The 21,633-nt window shown below is 42.4% G+C and overlaps 1 protein-coding gene across 1 annotated transcript in view; it reads right to left on the bottom strand.

Annotated features, from left to right (window-relative positions):
* LOC103275383 (neuroendocrine convertase 2-like) overlaps window positions 1–21,633 on the bottom strand; it is a 161,553-nt gene that overhangs the window by 50,629 nt on the left and 89,291 nt on the right. Inside the window, exons 3-4 of the mRNA XM_008072797.2 lie at window positions 8,547–8,660; window positions 6,437–6,545 (exon numbers count right to left, since the gene is read on the bottom strand). Coding sequence (XP_008070988.2) covers window positions 6,437–6,545; window positions 8,547–8,660 — 223 coding nt within the window. The remainder of the gene's footprint in view (window positions 1–6,436; window positions 6,546–8,546; window positions 8,661–21,633) is intronic.

Raw genomic sequence — 21,633 nt, 5'->3', positions numbered from 1 at the left:
TAGAGATGAGGTCTTGCTGCCCAGGCGGGTCTCGAACCCGCGCGCTCAGGCAATCCACTCACCTCAGCTTCCCAGAGGCGTGGGATTACAGGCTGAGCCACAGAGCACGGCTATTATTTTTTTCTAATAAGAAGTCAATTTTTAAAACATGACTCCATGTTCTGATAGTGGAAGTTGTTTAGGAGAAAAATGTTCTGAGGAATAGCAGTTTCCCCTCAGTGCAGGAAAAATATTGGAGCAAGGAGATAATTTGAAACCAGAAGGAAATTAGAATTAAAGTAAGATAAATTTAGCCTAATTAAAATAAAGCATCCTTAATTAGGTTAAGGGGAAGACTAAGTGTTAAGTTAGAACAGACTTTGGTCTGAGAAAGAAAGGATTATTGATAGACAGTGAAGGATGACAGCTATAATTCAGAATAGTAACATAACAATGAACTCAAAAATGGAAAACAATAACCTGGTAATTAGATAGCATTTAATATTTTTATATATTTGATTATCTCTGAAAGTGAAAGGTATTGAACACATGTTTTTTTTATCAGCTTATTTATTTTGACTTCTTGCATTATTAATGTATTTATTCTTGTATTTCATGCTTTTGTTTATTTATCAGCAAGGAATGCCAGGCATAGTGTCAATCCTGGAAAAACAGATGATTTAGACACAGAACTTGACCTATGTCTCCCAGTGAATGAAAAAGACTGACAGATCACCAACCAAACATAATGAATGTGGTACATGAATGACAAATACTTGGTTACATTTGTTATCAAAAATCATTAGCATCTAATCATCAGTGTGAATCTTGACAGAAAGTTGAATCGACAGAGTGTCCATTTTCAGGAGGTACTGACAGTTCTGGAACCTCAAGGAAACAGTAAGAAGATGCATGTGGTTATTCCTAGTTAGAATGTGAAAATCTCAGTTGAGACATGTAACATTTAACATGTAACATTTTGGACCCTAGACCTAAGCTCAGTTCCTACTAGTACTAACCATAACCATATCCTTAACCTAGTCCTAACTGTAACACTAAACCTAAACTTAATCCAAACCATAACATTAGCCATAACTTAAACTCTAATCCTAACTTTAACCCTAATCCAAACATTAAACATAACTCTAGTTTCAATCCTAACCCTGACCCTATTCTCAACTTTAACCATAACCCGAAACCCATCTTAGCCATAACCTGAAACTTAATCCTAACCCTAACTTTAACCTTAACCATAACCACATTCTAACCTTAACACTAACCACATTCTAACCTTAACCCTAAACTTAATTGTAAATATAATCCCAATCCTAACACTGACACTACCCATAACCTTAACCCTACCCCCAACTCCAATCCTAACCCTAACCCTCACCTTAATCATAACCCTAATTCCAATACAAATCCTGATCAAAAACTCAACCAAACCCTAACCCAAATCATAGCCCTAACCCCAATCATAAAATTAACCTTAACCCCAATCTTAGCCCTAACCCTAACCCCAATTCTAACCTGAACCCTAGAGTTAATCCGAACCCTAATCCCTATCTCAACCCTAACCCTAACCTCGACATTAACCCTAGCTCTAACCCCAATCATAACCCTAACCCCAAAGCCTTGGACAGAGAACTGCCACAAGGATGGGCTACCACAGAAAGCCCACAGTAGGGCAATGGCCAGTGGAGCTGTGGGGAGGGGGCCTCCCCTATGATCCTAGAACTACAGAACCACTAACATGTGATTCTAGCCTGGGAGAACTGCAGGCATGAGACTCCAATCCTTGAGAGCTGCCCAGCGAAGCCATATTGGAAGGGTCACCTGGAGGCTTGGGGGCCCAACTCCCACCTCGGTGTGTCCACAAGGGTGGGACATGAAGTCAAAGAAGACTATTCTCAAGCCCAAGAGTTATAATTTACCTTTTTGGACTTTGGACTTACTTGGAATCTGTTGCTCCCTTCTTTTCCCTGCTTTTCCCTTTTGGGATGAGAACATCTGTCCTATACCTGTCCCACCCTTGTATTTTGGAAGCAATAACTTGCTTGATTTTCACAGCTGGAGAGCAATTTGCCTCAGGATAAATCAGGCCTTGCATTTCACCCACATTTGATTTAGATGATATCTAGACGAGACTCTCTGTTTTAGACATTTACATTGGTGCTGGAACAAATGAAGACTTCTGGGCTATTGGGATGGAATGAATATATTTGTGTGTAAGAAGGATGTGAATTTTGGGGGACCAGAGGTGGACTGCTATGATTTGAGTGTGTCCCTCCAAAACATTTGTGAAACTGAATCCCCAGTGCAATAGTATTAAGAGATGGGGCTGTTAGGAGGTAATTAGATCATGAAGACTCTACCTTCATGAGTGGGATTAGTTCCTTTATAAAAGAACTTGGAGTGAGTTCGTCCCCTTTCTGCTTCTTCTGCCATGTGAGGACACAGCATTATCCCCTTCAGAGAATGCAGCAACAAGGTGCCATCTTGGAAGTAGAGAGCCCATACCAGGCACCAACTCTGTGACTTCCCAGTCACCAGAATGGTAAGAAATAAATTTCTATTATTTGTAAATTACCTAGACTAAGGCATTTTTGTTATAGCAGCAGAAGTGAACTGAGACAGGTATGTTGTAAACACAACCAAATTTCCTGTCAGAGCAGGTGTGAGAAAGAGACCTCAAGGCCAAATTCAAGGAAAATACAACATGTGGGCACTGTATTTGACAGTCCCAGCTGAGTTCCAGTGGAAACCAGCATCAACTGCTAGCCATGGGAGTGTGCCATCTTGGATGTTAAACCCACCTGAGTCTTCAGATGACAGCAGCCTAGCTAACATCTAACCTCAACTGCATGAGACACTCTAAGTGAGAAGTGCCCAGCCAGGCTCTTCCTAAATTATTGTGCCACAAAATTATGATAAAAATAAAAAGCTACTCTAAGTTGCTAAGTGTTGGGATCATTTGTTACATAGCAATAGTAACTGGAATAGCCACCCTGCTGGGCCTTCCTATCAATTCTCTATGTGATTCAGAGTTCTAAATCTCTTGGAAGGGCATGGGCATGGGTGGCTGTCTTGTCTTTAAGCTTGAACCTTCACTCACATGAATGAGACCCTATGCAAAGTCCCACCAGGAAGGCAGAACCAAGGCATCATGGGAATGGTGGTTAGAATTAGTTGTGAAACATTGGGCAGTTTTTTGCTTCCCTAAACCTCAGTTTCTTTATCTGCAAAATGGGGATAATAATAATACTAAACTTAGGGAATTACTGTTGCTGTGTTTTCAAAATGCTAAGCAATGTCTAGCACACAGTGAGCATTCGAGAAATGTTAGTTGCTTTTTTGTTACTTCAGTTTGAAGTGCTTTCTGACCTCACCCCACTGGCCTCCCATGTTATATTCTTGGCTCCATCTGTTATCGGCCTTGACCCTTGCCTTCCCTAACAGTCTTTGACCTTGAGAGCCAGGCACCTGCCCTGAATTATGTCTGGGCTGGATGACTTTGCCCTTCCCTGTGTCTTGTTATGGTCTCAGGTTCCCAACATTAAACAACTCCATTACAAAGGGATGACGTTGTCATCACTAAGTGAGATCTTTGCTGACATCTACATCACTGGGATTATTCCAGCAGACCTTTCAGGCATGATTTTTGCCCTTTTAGACAATAGCTAACCATGGAGGCACTCTCCCAGTGATATGTAGTATGGGGAAATGACATTTTATTGTACCTAAGTCAAAACAAAAGGTATTTGTTGAGCCTCTATCATGTCACTGGATCTAGCAGAAGGGGCAATGGCTGAGTTTGAGTTGGGCAACTAGAGTGGGACAGATGGCTATTAAAACTGTTTGTCCACAAATTGAAGCTTACCCATGTTGATAACTGAACATTTTCCATACAGGCCAAAATATTGAGAGCCAGTGTTTATAGAATATTACATTACTTTTGCCCACAGATATCAGGGCAGCATCTGTGTCTGTCTTTAACCTTATTTTGAAACATCTTGCCAAGACAATATCTGGGAAATTACCATACCATTCATGTGTGCAGGTAGTTAAGTGGGAGAGTACAGCACGGCTGTTGCCAGCCTTCCTGGTTCTAGCTGTTAGGTCAGAGATGCCCAACTAACTACACAGCACGAGGCTGCTGAACCCTTGGTCTTGTCCTCACAGTGTGGGAGGCTATTCTTGTCCCCAATATTCTCATCTTGTTATTCAACAGCAGATTTGGGGAATGGCTTGGTTGTCATTCTTTTCTTCAGTTATGACTCCGAATAGCACAAGGTGAGTTAAAAATGGCTGCCAATACGTTGTCTTTCTCCACACCAGTAGGCAGAGCCCATTTTCCCTCCCCTGGAATCAGGACTGGCCTGTGACATTTATCCAGTCAAAGAGGCAGAGTGACATTTGCCCATTCCAAGTCTGACCTTTAAGAGGACTGGCCACTTCTGTTTCTTCTCTCTTGGAATGACTAATTTTGGGAGTTCTGAGTTACCTATAAGAAATCTAGCTGCCTTGCTGGGGCCATCACCTGTAGAGGAGAGGCCCTGGGACTACATGGAGAGGAGGGGAGGCTGTGGTATTTTAGTATCTTAGTTGAGCCTCCAGCCCCAGTTGCCTTCTGATTGCAACTACCTGAGGGACCCCAGCAAGACCTGCAGAAGAACTGTTCAGCTGAGCCCCATTAACCCACAAGATTGCAAGAGATAATAACATGGTTGTTTTTTATCAAGCCACTCAATTTGTTCCACAGCAGTAGTTGAACAAAACAATGGAGGAGTCAGGAATTGTAACTGGGGGGAGGAGTTCACTTTTTCTGGGAACCCAAAAGTCACTAATCAGCTAAAGAAATAACACCAAGGAAGAAATTCTGCTGGGCCTTTCTAGAGGGCTTGGCCTCTCAATGTGGAACAGTCCGGAGTCCTCCTCTTCTTTGCATCTTTGGAAGAGACGGTTTTAGGTGTCAGTGAAATGGGCGTTTCTGGGACTGTTGGAAGTTTCCTAAGAACAATGTGCATGTGTTGTCACTGTAGTGACACTTTTAGGGTGTCTTCTCTGATCCCTACTAGGGGGTGCCTAGTAGACATGCTATTAGAAGTGGTCATCACAATATATCCAAATAGATTTCTCTCAAATCCTGTTGCATCTTTTTCTTGGGCAAGCTGGAGAGATTTCCAAGCCAAAGCAATAGGAAGGAAGAAGCATTTATAAACTCGGGACATCTGAGCACACACACTCTCGTGCAGCACTCCTTTCTTCTTGTGAATGCCCTCAGTCACTGGAGAAAGTAATACATCCACTTCAAAATGTCTCACATATCAGAAAACGTGGAGGCACTGTTTTCATGTTGATGCTTAATGAGCCCACACAAAGACAGAGCCGGTTTTAAGCAGGCTGGCTCCTCTGTTTTCCCCATCAATTCTGCTTCAAAGGCTTGCTTTAGAGAACATAGTGTTCTTTGAGGACCTTCAGAAGGGAAAGGCTCCATTGTTTCATCTCTGGATAGCCTTTGTATGTAATTGGACCAATAATGCACAGTGCAGCTTTTTGCAGGGGTGGGGGGAGGGGACCAGATGGGTGAAGAAGAGCAATACCACATCCCCAATGAAATGACTACAGGATACAGGGCAGTGGGTCGCCAGAACCTTGGCAGAGCCAAGGATATGAGTAGTTGGAGAAATGCCAATTCATCAAACCCATTGGTTTGCATATCACTAACTACAGAAAACAAGGCTCTTCTAAATCTGTCTGGCAGGCATACTGGATAGAATAATGTGTAGGGGTGTCTGTAATAAAAGGTTGTCACAGGCTGCTTTACAAGAGTTCACTCTAGAAGCTGTAGTAAAGTCAAATTTTCCTAAACTCCAATCCTGTTACCAAAGAGCAGCTTTATGGATCTAGGGTCATGCTGTCTAACAGGACTTTTTGTGATGATGGAAATGGAATTGAATTACGGCAGTCACTGGCCCCATGTGGCTATCAAGAACTTGAAATGAAGCTGGTGTAATCGAGGAATTGGATTTAACATTTTATCTAGCTTTAACCAATTTAAATTTTAATAGCCGTATATGGCTAGTGGCTTCTACACTGGACGGTGTGTGTCTAGAAAAGTCCATGATAGATAGCAACAGGTTTAGAGGACATTTTAAGGTAAGGTGTAAGCAGTGGCCCAATAAGAAATTATGGTTGAGTGACAGGCAACTTTCATTTGTTTGTCTGTTTAGCTTTTTTAAAATTTAACAAATATTCGTTAAGAGCAACCTGAAGCTTGGGGACTACTGATGCGGAGAAAGGCGAGAGTTTGGTCACAGTGCAGTGTGGTTCTTAGGCGTGGGATGTGGCTATTCTGCCTCTGATTAGTATCTCTAAGACAGTGAATCTTATAGGTTTCTGAGCCATGCAAAGACACCCTTGCTTCCAAACGAGGGAAAGGCTTCGAAATACTCACCATCGTCCATAATTCCAATGGTAACACCTTTCCCGGTGTATCCCAGCTCCCAGGCTTCAGCCACATTCAGATCAAGGCCAGGAGTGCCATCAGCTTGCCCGGTATTGATCTGGTGCAGGAATTCCAAAGCAGAGAATTGCATTAGCTTGGTGTTGTAAAGCACTCATGGAAATGTTTGCTTGACTTGCTCTGTACTCAAAGGCCATATTGTCCATGAATCAGTACTTTTGGGTGACACCCCCCACCTCCAATCCACCTCTTACAGCCTCTCCTCTCTTTTTTGATATAAATGAATGATCAATGTTTTCTGTAAACATGCAAACTTAGTTTCAATCCCCCATCTCTAATAACTAGATTGCTATCTTTAAACTCTTTCTATAAAAAAACCTTAGTGCTGCCATTATAAGAAACCCTCCTTGACTTAGAATGAAATGCTTTCTTATGTAGCTCTGAGTCTGCATTTTACATTTTAAATTTAGCACACATTGTCTTGGATTACTTTTCTATTTGAAAAATAATTTCCTCACTAAGTAGCAACATCCTTTGTAAGAGGGAGCATGTCCTAGTTGCCTTTGTAATTTTGGTACCACCACATTGAATCTTGCTCAAAATTATTTGTTGAACTAAATTAAAGATGGCTCATCTTTAGTGCAGAAAAATAAAACCTAAAAGCTCCTCCTGAAAAAATTAAAAAAGAAAGGAAGACAAAGCAATAATTCAAATTAGAGTGCTCACTCTCATGGTTTTAGGCGTTTTTGTCCCGTGCAGATATTCTCAAGGATAGATTGTAAAAAACTAGTGAAGTCAGAGCTTTTATTGGCAAAAGTCTATGGTGAACAGTGACTTTATGGTACTGCTAAAACATTGTGTGAATGTGGTTAGGGCTCTTTACAGAAATTACTGCTGTCTTCCTTTTGGAAACATGTTAAGGATACCCCTCTCCACCTCCCCTGAAGTTAGAATGGCCACATGACTAGTGTTGTCCAATGGCATGTGATCTCATGTGCCAGACAAAAACTTTAAGAGCTTCTTTTATACATTCTGCAATTTGCTTTTTTTCCTTGTTGACGGGCTAATGAAAACAGTGTTGGGTGGCGCTCAGATGAACTTGGTCAGCCTAAGTCTCTGTCTGAGGGGTTATGAAGTATTGGTTGTGTAGAAAGCATGAGAAACAAGCTTTTAGTTTTGATAACCTACTGTGATTTGAGGCTTGTTTGTTACTGCAGCAAACCTAGCGTATCCTGACTAGCACACATAAGCTCATTCAATTACCCAGATGAATTTTCAGACTTCCATGCCAAAAAGTATAAGGCGTAGTCAAGCCCTGCAGCCCCAGGAAGGACAGAGTGATAGATTCCTAGAAGGTAGCCATCCACAGGGCTGCTGTTTGGTTTTCTCTCTTGATCCTCAATTTTTAATCTTAAATATAATAAAGATTCATTCACATTTATGAATTTGTGACTCTCTTTCTCTCAGTATGCCCTGCACTTTATGCTCGTGTGGGGGTCACCAATTCCTTTTAAACGTGGTTTGACCAATCCAAACAGATCACGATGGCCTCTTAGTGAGCCAGAAAACACTCACTTCACCAGACAGACTGGGTTTCAGTGCCTGAAAGCCTGCATTAATTAGCCTCATGGAATTGATTTCCTGCTATCGTTTAGGAAGCACTAATAGAAGCTACTTTGGTCGCTAAGCACCCGGGCTTGCCCCTGGAGAAGTCACTGGATTCTTTCTCTAGGTCTGTGACTTCATTATGTCCTCCCATTACTCTGTCTGTTGAGACCCCTGAATTACTTCTCCTAGACCTTTAATTTGACTTTTACACAGTTTTGCAAATCTTCGGTCATACACTGGTACACTTTTTCAGAGTCTAGGAGAATTTGATCAGTTGTTGGTAGTGGCCTTGGTCCTAGGAGACGTTGTTACTTAGCAGTTCCAGAAGAAAGCAGATTAGGAAGCCAGATGCACAGGTGGTGATAGAAAATCAATACATATCAAAGGGGCCAGAGAAGTTCATTGAGTCGGATGCTGGCTCACATCCCACTGAATAATGAGGAAATCGAAATACATCTCCAACCCAGATGAGAAACATTGGAAAGAAACTCACCAGATACCACTGCTTTGTAAAAAGAGGGTCATTCATGTTAATGTCGATCTCGTTGATGTCTCTGTACCCTCGCTTTTTTCGGTCAAATCCCTCTTGCTGTGTGGCCATTTTTACCTGGAATGACAATACTGGCACATTAACTGAGTATCAACCTGAACATTCCTTTTCTGGAATTCTTTTTTTTATTTTTTGAGTCAGGGTCTCGCTCTTTTGCCCAGGCTGGAGTGCAGTGGCATGATCATAACTCACGTTAGCCTTGACTGCCTAGGCTCAGGCAATCTTTCTGCCTTAGCCCCCTAAGTAGCTAGCACTATAGCCATGCACTACCAAGACTGGCTGGTTTTTTTACTTTTTTGTAGAGATGAGGTCTTGCTATGTTGCCTAGGCTGGTCTCAAACTCCTAGGCCCAAGCAATCTTCCTGCCTTGGCCTCCCAAAGTGCCTGGATGACAGGTGTGAGCCACCATTCCTAGCCTGGAATTCATTTTTAAGAATCCAAATTTCATTTGTACATAATGTGTTTTTTTCTCTCTCTTAGCAAAAGCATGTTCATCTCATATACATGCTCACTTTATGGTTATTTTCCAAGAACATTTACTTATAGTTGCACCAAACAAAAAGGCCTTGGTGATGGTTCAAAGATAATTTCCTTAAAATAAGACTAGATGTAAAAGAGTATTCTCAAAGAAGATAAAGTGGTAGGGGAGGTTAAGCGAAAGAAAATAAAACAGTGGAATATTTTCATTAGGGCGAGGAGGTGGATGTGGATTCAAGAAAGGAGAGGGTGAAAACAGCATGGATCATTTTTCTGGAGGGCTTCTCAGCCTTTAATGTGTTAACCATACCATGCTATTATATTTGGAAATCAACAAACAAACAAACAAACAAACACAAACTGCTAAAACAAAACAAAACAAAACAATAAAGCCTGCCTGGAGAATCAGCAAGTTCTATAGCAATTCCCCAGAAGGTAAGAGAGGAACCTTTGAAAAGAAATTGATGGATGGTGCTGCTGTCCGTGCATTAACAACATTTCATTTTTGGACAGTTAGAATTTCTTGGATGGAAATGAAACTTATAAGCTGAGTCAGTTCAAGCAGGCTCCTGGGAATGCCTAGGCTTTGACCAAATTAGAAAACTTTCTTGCACTTGGACAATAACTAATTTATCATCCAATAAACTCTACAAACTCAAGGACTATGTACAGGCATAAACCTCTAGGACTATGCATATGCATAAAAGGATGTGTGTTGGATATTGATATTATTTTTATTATATGCTATGGCTCAATATTTATTCTTCCTCTTCCCAAATCTCCGCAGTGCAGTTGTTAGTTTACCTCTAGTCCACGGGGTTCTGTATCAAAGGGAAAATTCTAGGTCCCTGTCTGCTGTAAGCATTAAAGTCTCCTTCTGCCTCCATGGGCATCTCTCTCCCAGGATTGGAATCTTGAGAAGGTGACACATGGGCATGAAACTCTTGGAGCCTGTTTATCCCAGAGGTCCACTCAATGACTAGCCCAGTAAATGATCCTACCTGTAGTTCCTGCAGCCCAGTCCTGGTCCTCTCCAAGACTGAGCACTGAGCCTCCCAATGACTGTGAGCCCTGGATATCTTTCCCACAACTTCTCCTCTGCTGAAGTGATGCAGAATCAATTTCTGTTGCTTGTAATCAAGAACCCTAGTGGATGTGGGATGAGACAGTGCAGAGTCAAAGTCAAGAGTGATGGCAAGAAGGGAAGAATGAAGAGATCACAGACATGGCCGAAAACCCTTTCCCCTCCTTTCCCTTCTACCACTTGTGGGAGGCTAGTTCATCACCAAGGAAGCTCTGCACCCTGGAATTCACTTGCTAGAGAAATTCTAACTCTACCAGAAAATCTGTCTATGTGCAAAAGAAGTATTAGGTGTGACTTTGGCACTGTGAAGTCTTTGGAGTATTCCAGCCAGAGACAGTTCTGTGGCAAGCTTAAAAATTCCCCCCAAGGAAGCAGCAAAATAATCAGAAAAATGGGGCAGATGGGCATTTTTATAATGGCAGAAATTTGGACACAACTAGCATCCATCAAATAAAGATAAATTATGATTCAAATATGCATTTGCACATTTATATATATGTACAAGGGGGTTCCAAAACCCCCAGAATTTATTTATAAGAAATTGTGTATTCTTACATGTTTAAATTTCAGTCATCTTCAAAGTACTCTCCATTTGATGCAATATGAGTTTTGAGAAGGTTGCATCACAATTTGTGGAAGAAACGTCCTGAGTTGTGGCAAACAGGTGGTTGGTTCTTCCACTATGACAGCACACCTGGCCATATTGCACTAGTATTGAGCAGCTTTTGACCCAAATCTGCATGACCCCCATGCCCTACCCTCCCAATTCACCCAATCTTGCCCCAAGTGACTTATTTTTTGTTTCCCCTGATGAAAAAAGTCCTGAAAGGAAATGTTCGGCTGATGTGGAAGAGGTGAAATAAAAAATGGTAGAAGCACCAAAGACATAAAAACTGACAAGTTCAAAAACTGTACTGAGTAGTGGAAAAAGCGTCTCGCTAGGTGTATTGCATCCAACAAAGAGAACTTTGAAGGTGACTGGAGTTTAAACATGTAAGAATAAATACACAATATTTTATAAATGATTCCCATTTTGGGAGGTTCTCCCCATATGTGTGTATATAAATACATATGTGTATGTTTGTGCACACATATATTTCTTCTCAGAAGCAGTTGCCAAGATGGGATGAAATGTGCAAGGATTTTATTAGGAGAGAAAATGCAAGAAAGTGATGAGAATCTGAACCCAAGTAAAGAAGGGAGTGAACAAAGTTGGGCAAATGCATCCTCAACTGACCCCGCAATCCATGGAAGGTTTGTAAGGCTGCTGGGAACCTAAGCTGAAGAGCCCTATGACTCCCAGGGATGGGCCTGCCTCAGTACTCCTCCCTTCTCAGTCACTGGGGAAAGCGTGGCCCTCTTACTATACAGGGATGGATTTCAGAGTGTGGCAGCTGGATCAATTCTTCTCCTTGAAGTCAGACATCTGTGTGCCATATTCTCATAGGTGTATGTGCATGTGTTCATTAGTGTAGAACATTTAAAATGTTGAAGTAAATGTATAGCTCTTAACCTGGATAGCTGGCCACGACATACCCCTCTTGAAACTCTCTTTTACTATGGAAGCAGGTATTCAAAAACAAGAATGTCACTTGAGCTTGGGAAAGAAGGAGTCTGAATTCAGCCACTGCCTCTTTCCCAGTTTGTTCCCACAAGGAGGCATTTATCTGGTCTACTCACTAAGGGAGGGCTTGACTGACTTTCACCAAAGGATTCCCATAATTTCTGCTTCCATAGTAAAAGAGGGTTTCAAGAGGGATGTGTCAAGATCAGCTATCCTGTCATTGTCATAGATAACTTCCTTGAGATAACTATAATGCCTTTCCTTGAGAGGGTCTTTGGTAAACAACAGCAATTATCATGTGGAAGTTTGAAAACCCTCATCTATACATTGTCTCCCAGTAGCATAAGAGCAAAAAAGACATACATCAGATTTTACCTTTTAAAATAACAGTGAAAGAATGGCTATTGCTATCACTCCCAACTCAATTAAACCAAGTGCACTCTAATGAAAAGACTGCTCAAATTCATTTTCGTAAAATTAATTTTTAATTCCATAAATTAGGTTTTAATGGAAACTAGTGATGCTTGGGAATGCTGTACTCTCTGAGCACGATGTCTCCTTGCAACTCAGGAACTTAGGAATCCTGAGACAGGAGTAGGCTTTCTGAGTCTATTAGTTTATCCTCTAGTCCTCGATGAAGAGCCCAGTTACACTTTAGGAGAGACGAACACCTTTAAAAATATCTATTTTCACTTGTTACACACATATAACTGGTAAACTGTTTTTCACAATGATACCATGTAACACCATGAATCATTTTTCTGGGTTCTCATTCAATCCTCATTCATACCTAGTTTTTATATAATAGTAATCATACTATAGGTAAGATTGTGTATTCTGTCTTCACTGAGTATCCTACTATAATAATTTTTTTTTGAGTTGGAGTCTTACTCTGTTGCCCAGACTGGAGTGCAGTGGTATGCTCCCAGCCACCACAGCCTCAATCTGCTGGGATCCAGCGATCCTTCTGCCTCAGCCTTCCAAGTAGCTGGAACTGCAGGCGTGCACTACTCTCCCCGACTAATTTTTGATTTATTGTAGAGATGACGTCTTGCCAAGTTGCCAAGGTGGGTCTTGAAACCATGGGCTCAGGCCTTCCACTCACCTTGGCCTCCCAAATTGCTGGAATTACAGGCTGAGCCATCAAGCCTGGCCCTACCATAATAATTTTAACATGCTTCTGCTTAGCTATCAAATTTTAATTTCTAATGGCTACCTAAATATTCCAGAGTCATGTACCATCATTTACTCAACTATTTCCCTCTTATTGGTCATTTAGACTGTGTTCATTATAAATAAAATTACCATGACCAGAGAGATGAGGTTATAAACTATTTGAAAAGACCTCTGGGAAAGATTGCAGTGTAACAATGCCATGCATGACAAAGCCCTTCATGTCAGAGAAATATTTTCTTGTATCTAAACTGTATTTTTTACATTATAACTAAAAGGTCACTAACTTATTTTCTCTTCCTCCTTCTTTGAATGTTAACCTTCCACACACAATACCTTTTATTACCATTTAGATGTGATACCAATGACATACATGCAACTTAATTGCTCCCCATCTTAAAAAAATAATGCATAATTTTCATATTTATTTTTAGAAGCCTTCCCTGAGTAGAACATTTGACCTAAACATTTTTACAAATAACAATGTATAAGAAGGATGTGTTTGTTACTATTATTTTATTCAAAAACGAACAGGTGACTATTCCACAATTCTAGTCCAACATTTGAACCTTAGTTTGACATATACCAGTTACGGACCATACCAAGATAAAAAGAAAACCATCCATGCATATTTGCACATTATTTTTACAGTTAACAAGGTACATGTGACCTTCCCAACAACATTGTGGGTGGGTATTGTTAGAGTTGAGGAAATGAAGGTTTGGAAGACATTGTCCAACAGTCAAAACATGGCGGAGTTACCAGGTTGACCAATTCTCAGGGCTATAAACTTTCCTCTAAGACAACAATATCATATTGCCTCTTCCCACGGGCAACACCGTCAACCTTTCAGTATCTGGGACAGCTTAACCACGGATAGAACTCTCTAAGGACAAGAGCCAAGATCACTTTCCTGCTGGGTTGATAATTAAACAGCTGCTAATTAGCATGACCGTGTAAGGCAGGGAGGGGGCGGTAAAGGGGAGTGCAGTGCAGGTGGAACCTGCCCCCAAAGAGGGTGAGGAACATCTTGGCTTGAAGTGAGTGCAAGGAAAGGAGCATAAAACACAAAACTAACTGTTGCTGAACATACTGATCTATTCATGATGATGTCCTTAATTGTGCAATGTTATTTTTGGTACCTCTAAGTATTCATTTGTTTCCTACTGTTATGGGCTGAATTGTGTTTCCCCTGAAAGATCTATTGAGATGCTAACCTCCAGTACCTCAGAATGTGACCTTATTTAGAAATAGAGTCATTGCAGGTGTGATTAGTTAATATGAGGTCATACTAGAGTAGGATTGCTCCTTGATCCAATGCAGCTGGTGTCATTATAAGAGAACAGAGAGACACAAGAGATGCCACATGAAGACATATAGGTACACAGAGTGAAGCCGTGTGAAGATGGAGGAGGCAGAGGCTAGAGTTATGCCACTAGAAGCCATGGAGGTCTTTATGAAACAGGGGACCCCAGACCTGGCAGGACAGCACAATCACCTGGGAAAGTAGTCAAATCTTGATGCTCAGGTCAAGCCCCATAGCAGCGACCTGAGCATCACTTGGGGTGGGCTCTGGCCTCCATAGTTTTTAAAACTTTCCAGGTGATTCCAGTGAGCAGTCAGGGTGGCAAGCTAGAGTACTAGGGACTCCTCTCTCTTCTCACTTGACACTGTCCGGTATATCATAGGTTGAGAACTGAAATAAAATTAAACCGCAGATGAGAGAAAGCGACAAAAGGCATCTTCATCAAAAGTCTTCAAAGGACCAATCTCAGATTTGTAGGAAAACATCTTCCATTCAAGAAAAAGTCACATCTCTGTACTCATCTGGCTGGTGGGGATGGTGCTGATGGCAGGATTGGGGGGTGGGAGGTAGGTGAGAGGAGTATCAAGAATCAAGCAAACCTTTCCAAAGAACATGGCTTTTTAAATGTATTCAAAACCTCTTAATTTGCACCATAAGGTACTCAGCCTTTGTTGTGGGCTGATATTTTTCCCCTTGTAGGTTAAACAACAAGACCAGTTATGCCAGAAGATTCTCGCCCAACACTTTAGCCAGCACACTCATGGGTGGGCTTGAGGATGCCTCCTAAACCTCCATATGGGACACAAGATGATGACCGAATGACAAGGCCCCTCTGGCTCTTGGCCTGGTCATCCTTGTCATTGTTACCCTTTTGGGGAGGGGAGAGGATCTGGTCATTTTTGGTGCATACTTACAGAAGTAATGGCAAACGGGGACAGGGCCTCTTCCTCTTTTGAGGTGTTGGAGGCATGGCGAGAGGCATGGCGGGGGACTTTTGTTTCAAGCTGGGGAGAGTTGAAATGGATTGGGCACGTATCATTCATTTCATGGAAAGGAGTACATAGCTTGACTTTTTATACAGCACATTGTTGATTTCTACATAGTATAAAATGTGGAAAAGGAGACATCATAGCACTGTGGGTGACAACTGGGTCTCAGGGACATGTAGACATGAGTTACAGGCCCTGCTAGACCTGCTGCTCCCTGGAAAGCTGCTGAACCCATTTCAGGCTCTGTTTCCTCACCCGTAAAGTGGGGAGTGAGACTTAATGATGACTAATGCTTGTTGAAGGCTGACCATGTGCCAGGGGTGCTCTGAGTTCTGCACGCACATCATCTCAGTTATTTTTCCCACTCAAGAAAGGTTAACAATGGAGGCATGAGGACATTAAGTGGCTGGTTAAGAGTCACATAGCTAGCCAAGGGCACTGCCATGGTTCATACCCATTGTGGGTTGGACTGTGTCCCTCCAAATGCATGTGTTGAAATTCTAACCCCCAGTACCTCAGCATGTGACTGTATTTGAACATAGCATCTTTAAAGAGGTAGCTACATTAAAGTGAGGTCATTAGGGTGGGGTCTAATCCAATACGGCAGGTGTTTCATGAAGACAAGGGTACAAACAGAGGAAATAACATGAAGACACAAGGAGAAGACGGTCAACTACAAGCCAAGGAGAAAAGCCTGGAACAGGTCTTTCTCTCACGCCCCCTGAAAAAACCACCTCCGAAGACACCTTGATCTTGGACTTCTACTTCCATGATTTTTTTTCTGCTCTTCAAGCCATCCAGGCTTGGTTCTAGTAGCCCTCAAACACTGACACAATCCCCCAGGAGGCTAGCTGCAGGGCCTGCATATTTCTCTATCGCTCCCACCTCATTATTCGGTTGTGGTGAGAACTAAGGGACATGATGTATAAACACTCCTGGCCTACTGTATGTACTCAAGAAATGCCAACAATTCCTGCTACTGTCACTGCTAATGTTGTGATGTGGAAAGGCACTGAGGTGGTACCGTCTGTCTTTCTAGACCACCTCAAGTCAGGCTCATCTTGTTCCAAAGCAACCCAGACTGTCTTTACTTCATTCTTCTTGCTCTTAGATAATTGCATTCCAATTTATCTCATGGTATACCTTGTATACAGATTGATTAAACATGGAGAGAGAAATCAGGTGGGGTGGAGTCCATTCCCATGTGTGTCCTGAATGCACAAGTCCCCACCTGCAGAAAGAGCACTTCTCCAGCTCTCTCCCTCTTTTTTTAAAAAGAGACTTTTAGAGCCGTTTTAGGTTCACAGTAAAATTAAGAGGAAGGTGCAAAGAGTTCCATATATACCCTGTCCCCACAAAGGCACAGGCTTTTTCATGATCAACATTCCCCACTGGAGTACAGGGCACATTTGCTACACATGATAAACTACACTGACACACCATTATCACCCACAGTCTACAGTTGACATTGGGTTCATTGTTGGGTTTCCACCTCTTTCTGACCTTGTCTTTCCAAGGCAGTGTGTTATCTCAGCGTTTGAACTGATGAACTGAACACAGCTCGCCCAAAAAGGAACCCCCAAAAGCCATTGTTTTTTGGGTGATGCAGGGGGATTATGGGATGTGGGGAATTATGGAAGAAGGAGGCCACTTCTAGGCTCAGGTGTTCTAGTTCATCTGCTTTGCTACCAACTGCTGGCTTTAGTTGTCCCATTGCAGACAGGGACCTAGAGAGGAGAGAGGGCTGGAGAGGGAAGATGTGACCCATGGCGGTCAGATGCTGGGAGAAAGGGAACAGGCAGCCACCAGCCAGGGAGTCTGGCTGCTTAATTGCCTCCTTGAGCAGGTGAGTATGACTTTTTGGAAAGCCCAATTAAAGGTAAATTGCATGGCTTAACTTCTCAAAGAACACCAAGTTAAGCCACGATTATGGCTGAATGCACAGTATTGATCGCCCTCATTTAGAGAGGTTGGCCCATCTTGCAAGAGTGAAGACGATCAATGGAGGAGCGAGGATATGGCAGTGTGCCTTTGACCACAGTTCCAATCGCTGCATCTCAGTGACAAGATATTAACGAATTGCTATCTATCATCTAAAATTCAGTATACAAGGTATACCATGAGATAAATCAGTGTAATTAGAGAGGGATCGAAAGATGTTTCTCGTGGAGTGAAATGCCTTGAGAGGGTACGATTCCAGTTCCCAGGTTTGCTGGAGTGCTTGTGTTCTGGTTGGGGTGATGCTTTAGTTAAGATCTAGGTCTCTCTCTTGCTTCTGTTCCCAGGGTGCTGGGGGACATTAGGAGTTGGATTTAGGGGAGTATATTAAGGAAAAGGATATTAAAAGATGGTAGGTCCTATGCCAGGCGTTGAGAAAGGGATGGTTAAACTGGGACAATTTTTCAGAGAAGCCAGAAACCCCCAAGTGCTGTCTTTGGTCAAAATGCCATGGTCCTCTCAAGGAGGGTCTCCTGGAGGTGAGTGGAGAAAAGAGGCAAAACCAAGGTAAGTCACTTTAATATATGAATAGTTTTGGCCATGCTCAGTGTAGAGCCTGCCTGGGCCAGGTGGGTGGCTGTGTTTCCCATTGCAGGTGGGGAGAAGGACTTTAGTCTGGAGGCTTCGGGGAGGGAAATGGGAAGAGGAGCAGAAGGAGGTGAAGGGAGGGAGGAAAGAGAAGAAGCTCTGTCCTTCTCCATCCAGCTGTGTCCTCACATCTGACTAGTCTACTCAGCACTCTGCCTCCCTGGGAAGGTGACAGGGGTGACATGAAGAGAGGCCATTAGAGTCCACAGAGGAGGTGCTCATGGCACCCAGCTGGGAACCAAAGACTCCAGCACTGCACAAGAATACAGCTTCCAAAGGCGTTGTCCTTGCAAAGCCAGCATCATGTTGTGCCACACATTCCAGTTCTGCTAGTGAATCAGAAAGAGGATGCTGGGTAGGGATGTCTCTGGTTTGCCCAGTCTCCATTCTGTGCTAGAAGGAGGACTCATCTTGTGCTTCTGGAAGGCATGGGTGAATTTGACTTAAGGTGTACCGCAGCCTCATTCAGTTATGCCAGGTATGGCTGGCAAGCTTCGTTGAGAAAAGTTAATAGCATCATGGTCGCCAGGCTTGGTCCTATGGGTCAGTTACTTTGACTCTGTTTCCATGACAACAGGTTAATGATTGTACTGTAGCCCCAGCTCATGCCTCATGCATATGTGTGATGCAAAGGATGAGGGAATGGGTGGGTGGAGAGTGTGGTTGGTTTGATCCAAAGTCATGACTCTCCTAAATGTTAAAGACCATGCCCCAACTTGGTATGGTTCAGTGAACAAACACTAGAGTTTGAGCCAGAAAGAATTGGGCTCAGGTCCTGGCATGGTTTCTTTCTTAGTTGTGTATGTCCAAGTTAGGTCCTTAAATACTCGGAGTCATGATTTCCTTATCTAGAGCAGAGGTTTTTGCAAATCCAGCCCGCTGTTTTTGTAAATAAAGTTTGTTGGAACACAGCTATGCTCATTTGTTTACACACTGCCTATGGCTGCTTTCACACTGCAGAGACAGAGTCGAGTAGTTGTGACAGAGACCATATGGACTGCAAAGCCTACAATTTTTGCTCTGTGCTCATTACAGAAAGTTTGTTGATTCCTGATGTACATAGCAAGAAAATGATGGAGTTCCTAACCTCATGGGCTTACTGGTGAGACACATGAAATAAACTTTCCTTCTTGGGAAAAACAAAACATACTATAAATGTTGCTGACTTTAATTGTGATGAAATATGTGCCTGGATTCCATTTCATCCATCAGAGTAGAAGAAGAGACAGCATTTGGGACGTGATTTGAGGGACACAGGGGAAGCCTCCAGTGACCCAAATCTCTCCCCTGAACAGCTGCACACTGGCTAAATCTCTGCCATGAAGGGTTAAGCTTTAATTTTAAACACTCATGATACAGGTTGATTGAGTCTGTACTGGAAAAGATTTGGAAAACAAGTCCTCTGGGAAGGCCAGCACGCCCAGGAACTATCATTTACCCACACTTGTGCATGAACTCATGAATTAGACAGCTTTTCCTGATGATGTTGGTTGAGACTGGTGCAAGGAAGAAACAGAAGTTATGGAAAAGGTGATTTTGAGAGCCTTGGGCAGTTTCCTGCATGCCAGGAAGAATAAGCGCTATTGAAATAAACATAAAAGAATCCAGGGCTCAGATCAGACAGCAACATGAGAGGAAGGACTAAAACAGAGGAGGCAAGAGGGCACTGGGAAAAAATCCTCCCAGAATTGTTTGTCCAGGCACCTTCTTCACGCCATGTACGTCTTCAGTGTGGAGGGACGTACCTGCCATTTATTGGCTATAACAAAGTTTGCAGGATTGTTTATCCGTAAGTGGTGAGCAAACAAGAAAGCTGTTAGCTACAGAATACAAACAGATTCTTGAAAATCTCCAGTCTCCTTCAACTGACGTACTTGGAAAAAAGCTTGATTTTTGGATTTGGACAATGGATGAAGAGTTAAAGAAGAAAGAGGATTCACTTCTTCAGCTCTTTCTTCCTCAAGGGCATCTGTTTTTCATCTTCCTCAAAGGTTAGCCCCTTCGTCAGCAGTGAGACCTTGTCAGTTCCTTCCTCCTATTGGTATTTCATTAGTTGTCAATGGAACAGTTCCAGGGTGACAGGGTAGAAATGTGTGTGGAAATTGCAATTGGCATATGTCTGAAATATTTGGGAGCTGGTGACTGCGCATCCTAGCACCAGGCAGCTGGAGAGAAATTCATATGTCAGGCCATGCAGCTCATGATGACAAAACACCAACAAGGAATAAAGGTCAGAGCAATTGATTTTTAACACGCTTCTACTTACGCACGGAGCACCCAGTGACAGGGCGTTAATGAGCCCCTGCATGGTGATGCGGAACAAATAGAAAAAGTAATGAATCGCCTTTGCAATGGTGCTCCTGGAACGTACAGAACAATCCATGAGCTTAGATCTGCCCTTTGAGAAATACCAGGGGAAGGCAGCTTGCCATTCTGCAGTGTCTTGTGGTGTGGCCACAAATTTAGTGGCGTAAGACAACACAAATTTATTCTAGAGATCAGAAGTCCAAAACCAAGGTGTAGACAAGGCTGATTCCTTCTAGAGGATCTAGGGAAGAATTCGTTTTCTTGTTTTTTTCCAGCTTCTGGAGGCTTTCCGCATTCAAGGCAGCAGTTGTGGGTCAAATTCTTCTTTTGTGGCATCACCTCGACTTCCTCTTCTGCCTTCCTCTTGTAAGGACACTTGTGATAACATTGGGCCAATCCAGATAATTCAGGATAATTTCCCTATGTTAAAGTCAGTTTCTCAGCAACCTTAATTCCATCTACAACCGTAATCCCATCCATTACTTGAATATTCTCTACAACCTTAATTTCTCCTTGCCATGTGGCATAACATTCCCACAGGTTATAGAGAGTAGGTTATCTTTGGGGTGGGGGAATCATTATTCTGCCTACCGTATGCAGAAAAGAAGTGGATATTCATGCTGGAGCGGGGAGGTTGGTTGTTGACAGTTCTACGTAGATGTCTGTGTAGGGATTAGAGTCCTGTTTCATGGCTGGCAAAGGATGTAAGCAGAGACCACCCTCAGAAGGACAGCTACATGTGGGTTATACTATTTTCTTATACGAGGCAAATTGAAGATACTAAAACCACCTACTTCCATTCATTTCCACAAGCATTCAAGATGGGCTAATTAACTATCAGATATTGTGATGTCCACTGGGAATGTGTAAAAAAATTATATAGATCTGTTTCCTAAATGCAACTGATGTGAATCGTATGAAATTCAACTACAAATATGCGTGTATTTCTTCTCATGCAATACAGGAAAGTACTGCATGAGGGAGATGTTGAGAGTTAGTCTCTGGAAGAGGATTTCTAGGCCCAAATACCGGACCTACCATTTGCTAGTTGTTGGCCTCTTTCTTTTTTTTTTTTTAATTTTTAATTTTAAAGATGTGAGGTACAATTCAGGGTTAAGTATACAAATGTTCATTTTATGCAGGTGCCCTTGTTGATGAGGTATGCCCCTTCCGACAGTTTCCCACTACTGCCCATTCCACCCTCCCTTTCCTGGCAGTTTCCCATTACTGTGTTGGCCTGTTTCTTAAGCTTTCTGTGTACATATTTTTTCTGACCTGCACAACGGGCATACTCATAGTAGGAACCTCACTGTGTTATGATGAAAATCAAATGTTTATGAAAGAGCATTATGTATTGCTTAGCACATAATGTGTTCTAAATAAATTAGCAAGGCATAATGACACCACCCGGACAATGTTCCTTGGAATGTGTGTGAAGTTCTGAATGATGCTAATTTTGTTATGAGTGTGTAAGTATGTGTCATTTGCTGGTGCTAGGTGTGACACACAACTTATCACTCAAGAAGTTTTACAGGCTGGGTATG

The sequence above is a fragment of the Carlito syrichta genome, unplaced genomic scaffold, assembly GCF_000164805.1.
Source record: "Carlito syrichta isolate Samal-C Ts95f unplaced genomic scaffold, Tarsius_syrichta-2.0.1 Scaffold115608, whole genome shotgun sequence".
NCBI classification, from domain to species: domain Eukaryota; kingdom Metazoa; phylum Chordata; class Mammalia; order Primates; family Tarsiidae; genus Carlito; species Carlito syrichta.
This window is presented reverse-complemented; position numbering and strand designations above follow the sequence as displayed.